At 52.3% G+C, this 9389-nt stretch overlaps 2 protein-coding genes across 2 annotated transcripts; both read left to right on the forward strand.

The window, feature by feature from the left end:
• Window positions 1-51: 51 nt before the first annotated feature.
• Window positions 52-2178, forward strand: UMAG_04613 (uncharacterized protein; the record flags this gene model as incomplete). Its single annotated transcript, XM_011392609.1, has 1 exon — window positions 52-2178. The coding sequence occupies one exon, from the start codon at window positions 52-54 to the stop codon at window positions 2176-2178; it is 2127 nt and encodes a 708-aa protein (XP_011390911.1).
• Window positions 2179-6329: 4151 nt separating this feature from the next.
• On the forward strand, window positions 6330-6833 carry UMAG_04614 (uncharacterized protein; the record flags this gene model as incomplete). Its single annotated transcript, XM_011392610.1, has 1 exon — window positions 6330-6833. One exon carries the CDS (start codon window positions 6330-6332, stop codon window positions 6831-6833), a length of 504 nt encoding a protein of 167 aa, XP_011390912.1.
• Between the last annotated feature and the right edge of the window lie 2556 nt (window positions 6834-9389).

Below are 9389 nucleotides of genomic sequence, written 5' to 3' on the forward strand. Positions count from 1 at the left end.
ATGAGCAAAGATGATCAGCGCCAGCCTCACACATCTCAGGTATCATCCAACATGAGTCGTTTCCGCATTCGTAGCAGGGCCGGCTCGCTTCTCAACTCCAGTTTCGATTATCTGACAAGTCGTGATTGGCCGGCCGTCGCCGGCTCAGCGCGAGCGAAACTTCAACTTGCCTCCACTTCAGCAACTACGCCGACTCGAGACATCAGGGCAGGTCAAGCAAGTCACTTTTCTTCCTCAACTTCGCTACCTCGTGTCAGGGACATGTCGGGTCGCGCTGGTGTCGAAAACGTCGTCCTACTTCCCGGTTGGACTCAACGAAGGGTGGCTCGCGACCGTCACCCGCAAGGCTGGGCTACCATCGACGCTCCCGAAGATCTGGAAGATGGCGAGGTTGAGCTTCACATCTGGCTTCACGGCTTGGTTGCTAAGACGCTCCATTCTCCCAGTAGAAGTCAGAGGATCTTTAATCAAATGGCACGCCAACTCGCAGGCCTTCCCAAGATTCAACCTCAGCCTGCCGGATCTTCAATTCTAGATTCCTCTGCGGCTGCAACCTATGTCGAAGAGCCTCAGCAGATCGATGGTGATCTCTTCCTTCAAAACGACTCCCATGGGCGGAGCCATGAAAATTTCTCCGAGATAATCGCTCGCAAGGTCATCGAAAAGGCTGATGATCAAACTCTCGTGCGTCTCATGGAGGACCTTCACGCCTTTCCCACAGACTCTGCCGCCGCCAGAGAGGCCGCAAAGGATGCCGATCAGAGTCCAGCCGCAGTCAGTGCTTCCAGTACTTTCTCACAGTCGCCTAAACGGACCGACACCATGCTTTCCGGAGGCTCAGCTCAATGGCTCACCAGGAGTCTTGACGAGGTCGCTGTCTTTCATCAAAATCTTTCTCGACGCTTACAGGCCTATTGGGTCTATAGATCGCCTTACAAGGACGTCCACATTGAAGTTACTCCCGTCATTAACGGCACTGTTGCCTGTGACCAAAAGGGAAATCGTCTCACCTTGGCCTCCACCCGTCTCACCACCGATTCCACTGGCCAATTTGAGCATCGTCTCATTGTTCCGTGGCACATGCTGTCCTCCTTCTGTCGCCATTTCGCCGATCACCTCCAAGCCTCACCAGATAAGATAGAAGCCGTCGAAATCAGAGCGAAATTGCTCTCCTCGATCGCCGAAGGCTCCGTCGAAGCTGGTTCTGAAACCACCTGGCGGCGTTGTCCCATCCATGAGGACCATCCACGCCGTGTCAGGGTCATTTCGGACATCGATGACACCATTAAGCACACTGGTGTTGTTCAGGGTGCAAAACAGATCCTACGAAATGTCTTTGTCCTCCCCTATCACGAAGCCGAAGTAAAAGGAATCTCGTCCTGGTATCATGCCATGGCTGATATGGGCGTCGGCTTGCACTACGTCACCAATGCACCCCTCGAGCTTCATAGTCTCGTCTTGGACTTCCTTGAGACAGTTCGGCTTCCCATCAGCCATCTCGTTCTTAAACACTACCCGAGTGGCGCTCGCAGCTTATTGTCCAGCTGGCTCGAACCGGCCGGCGAGCGAAAGCGTGCCAATGTTGTCAAAATCCTTGACAACTTTCGGACCTCCCAGTTCATCCTCATCGGAGACAGTGGCGAGCTCGACCTCGAGCTCTATTGCGCTTTAGCGGCAGAGCGTCCTGACCAAGTTCGTGGTATTTTTATTCGCGATGTCAGCACTCCAGCTTCCCAGAAGGCCGAGCCTTCCGCCTTTTCCGCGGCCCCGTCTGTTGATGGACCCACAAACATCTCAGCTTCAACACTAGGAGGTGCTTTGCCGAAGGCTCCGCGAAGTGCAGTCACTCAGTCAACATGGGTGCGACGCCCCGACGCTGCAGAACCGGCTTTTTTCGATACGTCCTATCATCCCCCGAGAGCGCCAGCATCATTAGACTTGCCCGCGAATCGATTAACAGATACAGCCGCACACGCAGCTCAATCAAATCGCGCAGTTTCTGAGCAAGAGATCAGGCAGGCGCAGGCATTCCAGACTCGTCTCAACAAGTCCACGAGCATAATTCCACGCTCCACCGTCTTCAGACTCTTCAAGGAAGGTGCCGACGTCGAGAAACAGGCTTGCCAGCTCGTTCGCGAACTACAGAATGGCACTAGACCAGCTGATCGGCCCTTATAGCGCATCTTGTCCCTCTTAAAGCGCCACGTTTATGTTTCCATCGACAACCACGAGTCACAAACACCTGATGTACGAATAAATCGAAACGCAACTCAACCAGCACCCAACGCCTATGACACCCACGGCTGGCGCATAGATGTGTTGCAAACGAATATGTTCTGAAGGGCGTGATTGTCGTGAAAACAAAAAGCAGCCATACTCACACCAACTCCGATGGGCCGGTTCCTCCTGAATGGCTTGAGTCACGAGTGTCGGAGGTGTTGGATTATCGGCGATTGGCGTTATACCGATCACGATCGCCCACAAACACTTGATCCACGCAACCGAAACACGCGAGTGACCGGACGGAAACGAGTAGCTGGAGAACGAACCTGTCAGGCGGGAAGGTTTCACTGCACGAAGAACCTTTTCCGAAGGTCCGCTACACACGCGAGACGGGCCCGCTGTACTTACGGCATGGCGCCGATGGCGAGATGTAAAGGGGAGATTCACACAGGACGATGCTAGTATCTTCACAATAGTATTACTGCGCTCTAGTCAGGCACCTCCAGACGGGCGTATGCTGACGGTTCACTCAAGGACGGGCTCGAGGCTAACTCATACTTCGCTCAGTCCAGCACCCGGACATGGGAGCTTGCAAAGGCTGCCGGACCTGGCTCTACGGTGAACCGCGCTGAATTGCTTGCAATCTGTCAAGCTCTGAACACGACGTCGTCAACGAAGTTGCAACGATCTTCCGTGACAATCGCGCTGCTCTGAGCAGCATAGGCACCAGGCCTAGCAGTGACCAAGACATTTCGACCATCCAACAGATAACAGTCGCCAGGCGTGTCACGGTGGTCTGGGTCCCCTGGCATCGTGGCATTCTAGGGAACAGACGAGCCGACTAGCTTCCTCAGAACACTCAGACTGCCTGTCTATTCACAGGAGGGCAATCGTGAATGCTGGCCTGAACCAAGCATGGAACTCTTCAGCAAATGGCTCCAAGCTCAAAGTTGTAAAAATGCTACGAGTCGGAGACATTTTCATGGTGTACAAGCATCTCCAGCGGAGGTGTCCATTCACGATTCTGGCACAAATCAGAACCAGCCATGCAGACACGAAATTATACCTTACGGCACGCAACAATGTGAATCGCGAATGTATTGCAATTTCTAGTGGGGCAAAATTGTGAATGGTCACGCTGAGTGGTGGCAACCAAGAATCACGAATCTTAGGAAACGCTAGAAGGTCGAAATTTCCCTTATCCAAAAGAGGCGAGTTGGAATTGTGTGATGGTCGAGGATGGGGGCGGGAGTCTGGTGGACAATCAGGAATCCTGAATGTTCCGGACTGTGTCTGGACGAGGACACTACTCAGGACTATTAAGCGCGAGTGCTCCCCCTGTATTTACTGTATGTACGTGAGCTGACTGGAGTTTTCTACATGAGCTTCTCCCTATACAACAGCTTCTCACACAGCTGACTAGCGGTGGCCACGACTGGTCAGATGCCAAGTATGCGGCCAATGGGGTATTCCCACGTTCGTCCAGCGTGTTGGAAGATTCGTATGTGTGCCGATGCAAACCAAATGGTAGGACACGGTTCTATTGATAGCGACGGGAATAGGGTGTAGGTAACTTTACAGGTTGCTTGATTTTCTATGGCAATTCTAAAGATGAGAGTGGGACTATTTATGTCCTTTGGTTTGGGGCGTCTACCCTGTGGAAGGTGAAACGGGATGCCTTCCTAGCTCAGGTATAGAGCCCAGAGATGCTACGCCAATGCGGCCGCAGCCGGTGGGCTGCGGAGTACCTGAGTCGCTGAGCCGCTATGCCGCCAGGTCTCCAACACAGCGAACCTTGTAAATATACAAAAGGCGCATTGCAAAATGGCATGGCAAAACTCACGACTCGTGACTGTTGGCACACGGCTATGTGGGCATAACTAATCACGAATCGTGAATATTCTCCGCGGTGTGCTCGCAATGCGATCATGTGCATTTCACACTTGCATATGATGGCATGCACTGTATGGCGTGACACCTTCAGCGCTCTATGATGAGTAACCTTAGCTGACAGGTTCACCGGCTACTCGTTCCCGTTCAGTCACTCGTGTGTTCCGGTAGGGTGAGTCAAGTGATTCTGGTCGATCGGATCGGACTCGTGACTAAACGCCAATCGCTGATATTCTGACAAAACAGGTGCGTTCCTGCAGATCTCCTTCTTTTCCGCATTCTTGCCCCTCTAGAAACACGAAAGCAGCTAGCTTAAGTTAACTTAGAAGAATTCTTCGCGAAAGTAGCCACCTTCACATTCGTGATTGAAACTAAATGAAACCAATTCCTCTTCGGTGGTGGCAACGAGTTCTTCGCACGAGGTTCCTATTGCATGCGACGCTCGACCGACGATCAGCGCAGACGCCGGCCACATAACCACCATTCCCCACAGCATTTGCTCAGCGTCTTCACTCGCGCATTAAAATAGACACTTTGTTATTAGAATCACGTCGTGATTAATGGAAAAAGTCGACCTAGGAACCAACCCGGGAACCGCCCCGAGTGGCTCCCCCTGAAGAGCCACCCGAGCAAGGACCCCCGATCTAGGCTCCTCCTCAGGGGTGGTTGCTGGGGTGGTTTCCGATGAGCAACCACCCCCCGTCAATCATGAATCAACCGGTCCCAGCATACAGCTCAATACGCCACAGTTGTTGTCGATGCAATCATGAATATAATCACGAATATATTAATCTAAGCCAACGAACGAGCGAGCAAGTGAGATGGACAAGTGAGTAAAGGGCCAGCAACCAAACGAGCGAGTGAGATCGACGAGTGAGACCAACGACGGAGCGAGACCAAAGAGTGAGAGTGACCAGCGAGGGAGATCGACGAGTGAAAGAGACCAATGAGTGAGCGAGACAGGCGAGAGGAACGGGGCGGGTTAGCAGGGTTACAATGATGCGTGGGCAAGCTAGCGACAAGGAATAGGATGATGCTTACCAACTCGTGACTAGGCAATTAACGAAGGGGTTTTTGTGACCATCGGTGGAGAGTGACTTGCGAGACATGAGAGGAGGGAATCTGCTCGCCAACGCTGGTTTGCGAACCGAGTACAGACTCGGAGCCATCGTTGTCGGATGAGAAGACCGACGCATGGCGAGAACCTGCCGAGGCCGAGGGGGACAAGGTGAGAGCGTATCTGAGCAGGTCAAGGCAATCGGCAGAGCTTTGCTGAAATGAGTCAGAGAAGCACGTCGAGCTGCTGCGTGGTAGGATGGCGATGGTGAGATGAGACGGAGGGGTTAGAATCCAATGCGACGAAAGAGCGCCAAGCTTCGGAGCACCTGTCGAGCCTTGCTGTTGAAGGTTGGCTCTCCTTCGACGGTTAACATGAGCATGGTCATCCCGAAGGTGATCTACATGCTCGTACCCTCTTGCGTAAGTTGTCCGCTCTTCTGGGGGCGCTCAACGGCCGAGACACTCTCGGGCTTGGGACTTGGCTGTGGTACTAAAGACGAATCATTACTACGGACCTGCTGCTGTGCCGTCACGCTGTAGACACGATTGGGACTGGAGGCTTCCTAACATGCTACCGAAGGCGTAGCTGACGACGGTTGTTGGCGATTCCGTATGATGCTACAAGACTGACGAGAAGCTGACGATGGACTGCTGCTTGAGGCGTTGGCCGCAACGAATTGATACTGACGAGTCAGAAAGACATGCTGGGAAAGCGGATGGCTGGCGAGCGGATCTCTTTAAAACTTTCGATCACCTGGAGCGCCCAGGCCGCCTCCACCTCCTACCCAGTTGCGATGATTCAGCAACCCGACTAGACAGTCTCGCAGTGCCCAAATGTCTGACTCGCCTTTACTGCTGCATCGTCTGCCGTTCAAAGCAATTGAGAAGGACTTTCAGCAAGTCGATTTCGACCATGCCGTTGATGACTGAGCCGTTTCGTGAGCAGCCTTGTTACCCACCGTCAATAAGATCGTATTCGCTTCTGCGTTGAGGAAGATGATACAACGTCGAAACCAAAAAAGAAAGCAAGCAAGATTGTATCAGTAGGCAGACTCGACAGGTCAGGGCACGCCGAAGAAACAGTACCGAGTCGGCAGAGGAGAGAGAAAGCCTCGATCTGATTGGCCTCATGAGCGACTCGTAGCTGAGCTCTATTCATGATTGGAGAGGATGCCGTATCTGACTCCATCAACCGGGCCGAGTCCAGCCAAGCTACCCGTGGCAGCTGGCAGTCGTGCCAACCCGAGTCCAGCATCCAAGAGCCGATCGACACCATCGTCCACATCAAGCCAGCAAGCATGCGAGACTTCTCGGGCGCTGGCCACCATCCTCCTCAGTCCGACGACACGCCTTTTCCGTCTACCCGCAACCATCGAGACGAGTCAAACAGACAAGACGAGTCAAGCACTGTGCTGGAACGATGCCAAGCGCTCGAATCAACCATTCGCAATCTCAGCGTTGAGATGCGCTCCTACTACCAAAGCATTGCCCAGTCGCTGCACTGGCTTGACGATGTGATCCCCAGCATCGACCCTGCAGCCGCTCCTGCCGCATCTGCGACAAAACCCCCTCTGGTGCCGTTCGAAACCTCCTCTCACAGAGGCGGAGGTGGTCCCAAACGAGATAGGACGCTCACGACTGCAAAAGTCTTTCCGATATGAGCTTCGTCATCGAATCGCGTGAATGGGCTTGCAGCCACGGGACCCTCTCCCGCCCTTTGAGGAAATCACCGCCATCCTTGCACGGCGTGCCTGTCCTGTGATTCATGATTCGACTGGTCGCAGAGGCCAGACACTTACACAGAGCTGGTCAAGTCGATCATTCGCAGGCTTTGAAGCCGCGATCGATGCTCCAGCAAGCTGCTGACTTTGCCATTTGTAAATGACTCTCTTGCAACAGTCATGAGTACCTTCTCAAATCACAAATCGTGAATTGCGGCTACGAACACTCACGAACTCACATCTTCCTGACTTTCCTTCACGTTGTCATCCCGGGATTCACGATTCGTGATTCGTGATTTGTTAACTAACTTATAATCGTGAGTATAGCAGACAACTCACAACTCTCGACGACGTAGTTACCTTCTATTTAAATTTTTGGTGAATCTTTAGCGGGCGCTAGATGATCGAAGTCTCCCTTTCCTTAGAGAGGCGAGTTGGGACTGAGTACTGAGTAGTGGTCGAGAATGGTTTGGAATGTATTTGGATAGTGTGAATTGGACAAGGGACTAACTACAAAGTGTGAGCGTTCCCTCTGTATTTATGTACATGAGTTGACTGGAGTATCCCACATGAGCTTCTCCCTATACGTCAGCTCCTCATACAACTGACTAGCTGTGGCCACAACTGGCCAGATGCGTGAGTCTGTTCTCCCTCAGGTTCTATCACTTGGTGCGAGTCGTGAGTCTGTAGCCAACGGCATATTCCCACAGTCGTCCAGCGACTTGTGTGAAATTACCAGGGCTTCTCGCTACCAGCGCTATGTTATGAACCGGGTAAAACTCTGGCGTTCTGAGACACCTACTCGTACCCGTCCAGTGACTGAGAGGGTTGCGGACATTCCGCGAGCTTACTCGTTCCCATCCGGTCACTCGTGTGTACCGTATGGGTAACTGCAAGGGCTGCATGATTGTGGGCGATCAGACTAAACGCCAATCGCAGATATTCTAACACCTTCAGTCGCTCTTTCTGTTCTCAGGCTGTCGAGATCAGAAAATTTACATTCGTGATTCTAATTCACGATTTACCATTTATGATTAATAATTTGGTTTGTACACCACTTATGGACCTCTAACCTGGGTAAGCAAACATACGTGGTTTCTATGTTGGTTAAGGGAAGTTGTGATGATCGTGAATCGTGAATGAAGAGAACTCGAGCGTCAGAGGAATAACAAATTGTGAATTGGAACAAAGCTTCAGTTAGACTCGTGACTCGTGACTGGACGATCATCATGAATCACGAATCTCAGATATTCGTGATCATGACGATCATGAACGTAGTGGTTATTTGGTTGTAAAGTTCAAGAAATCAAAAATCACGAAATATATATCATAAATTGCCACAATCCTGAATCATCAAACAGATACCTGATAGTCATCCGTCTCGTGTCTGGTGTCTGTGAGTTGTTAGAATATCTACGATTGGCGTTTAGTCTGATCGCCCACAATCATGCAACCCTTGCAGTAACCTAACCGGTATACACGAGTGACCGGACGGGAACGAGTAGGTGTCTCAGTACGCGCGCTATACGCGCGCGACACGCACTCAATACACCAGCGGTACGTCCGCGGTACGCGTGCGATACACTCGCAGTACGCGCGCCATACGCGCGCGACACGCGCTCAATGCACCCGCAGTACGTCCGCGGTACGCGTGCGATACACTCGCAGTACGCGCGCCACACGCGCGCGACACGCGCTCAATGCACCCGCAGTACGACCGCGGTACGCGCGCAAGTATAGTAACTCGCCAGAGTTTCCCCGCTTCACAACATAGCGCTGGTAGCGAGAAGCCCAGAGTAGATTCACACAAGTCGCTGGACGACTGTGGGAACACGCCGTTGGCTACAGACTCGTACCAAGTGGAAGAACCTGAGGGAGAACAGACTCATGCATCTGGCCAGTTGTGGCCACAGCTAGTCAGTTGTATGAGGAGCTGACGTATAGGGAGAAGCTCATGTAGGATACTCCAGTCGACTCATGTACATAAATACAGAGGGAACGCTCACACTTTGTAGTTAGTCCCTTGTCCAATTCACACTATCCAAATACATCCCAAACCATTCTCGACCCTACTCAGTCCCAACTCGCCTCTCTAAGGAAAGGGAGACTTCGATCATCCAGCGCCCGCTAAGGATTCACCAAGAATATTGAAATAGGTTATGAGCCCAATCAATGATCAAGACCTTGCCTTCTCCTCTATGAGGGTTGGACTACCCAAACGGCTGATGTCCTCGGAGGACTACTTCGAATGGGCGACCTCGATGCAAAATGTCCTTTCGTGCAAAAACGCGAACTTATGGTTCATCATCGAGGGACGACTCGTCAAACCCGAGGAACATCTGGGTGAGGGAGACCTTAAGGAAGTGAAGCTCGGCAACAAATTCCCTACTAAGGATATCGCCGAGTACTATCGAGCTGACGTGGAAGCACGCAGCATACTCCTCAACTCCCTGGACCCGCCCAACAAGCCCTGGTCGATACGTCAACTACTGCTCG

This window comes from Mycosarcoma maydis, chromosome 13 (genome assembly GCF_000328475.2).
Source record: "Mycosarcoma maydis chromosome 13, whole genome shotgun sequence".
NCBI classification, from domain to species: Eukaryota; Fungi; Basidiomycota; class Ustilaginomycetes; order Ustilaginales; genus Mycosarcoma; species Mycosarcoma maydis.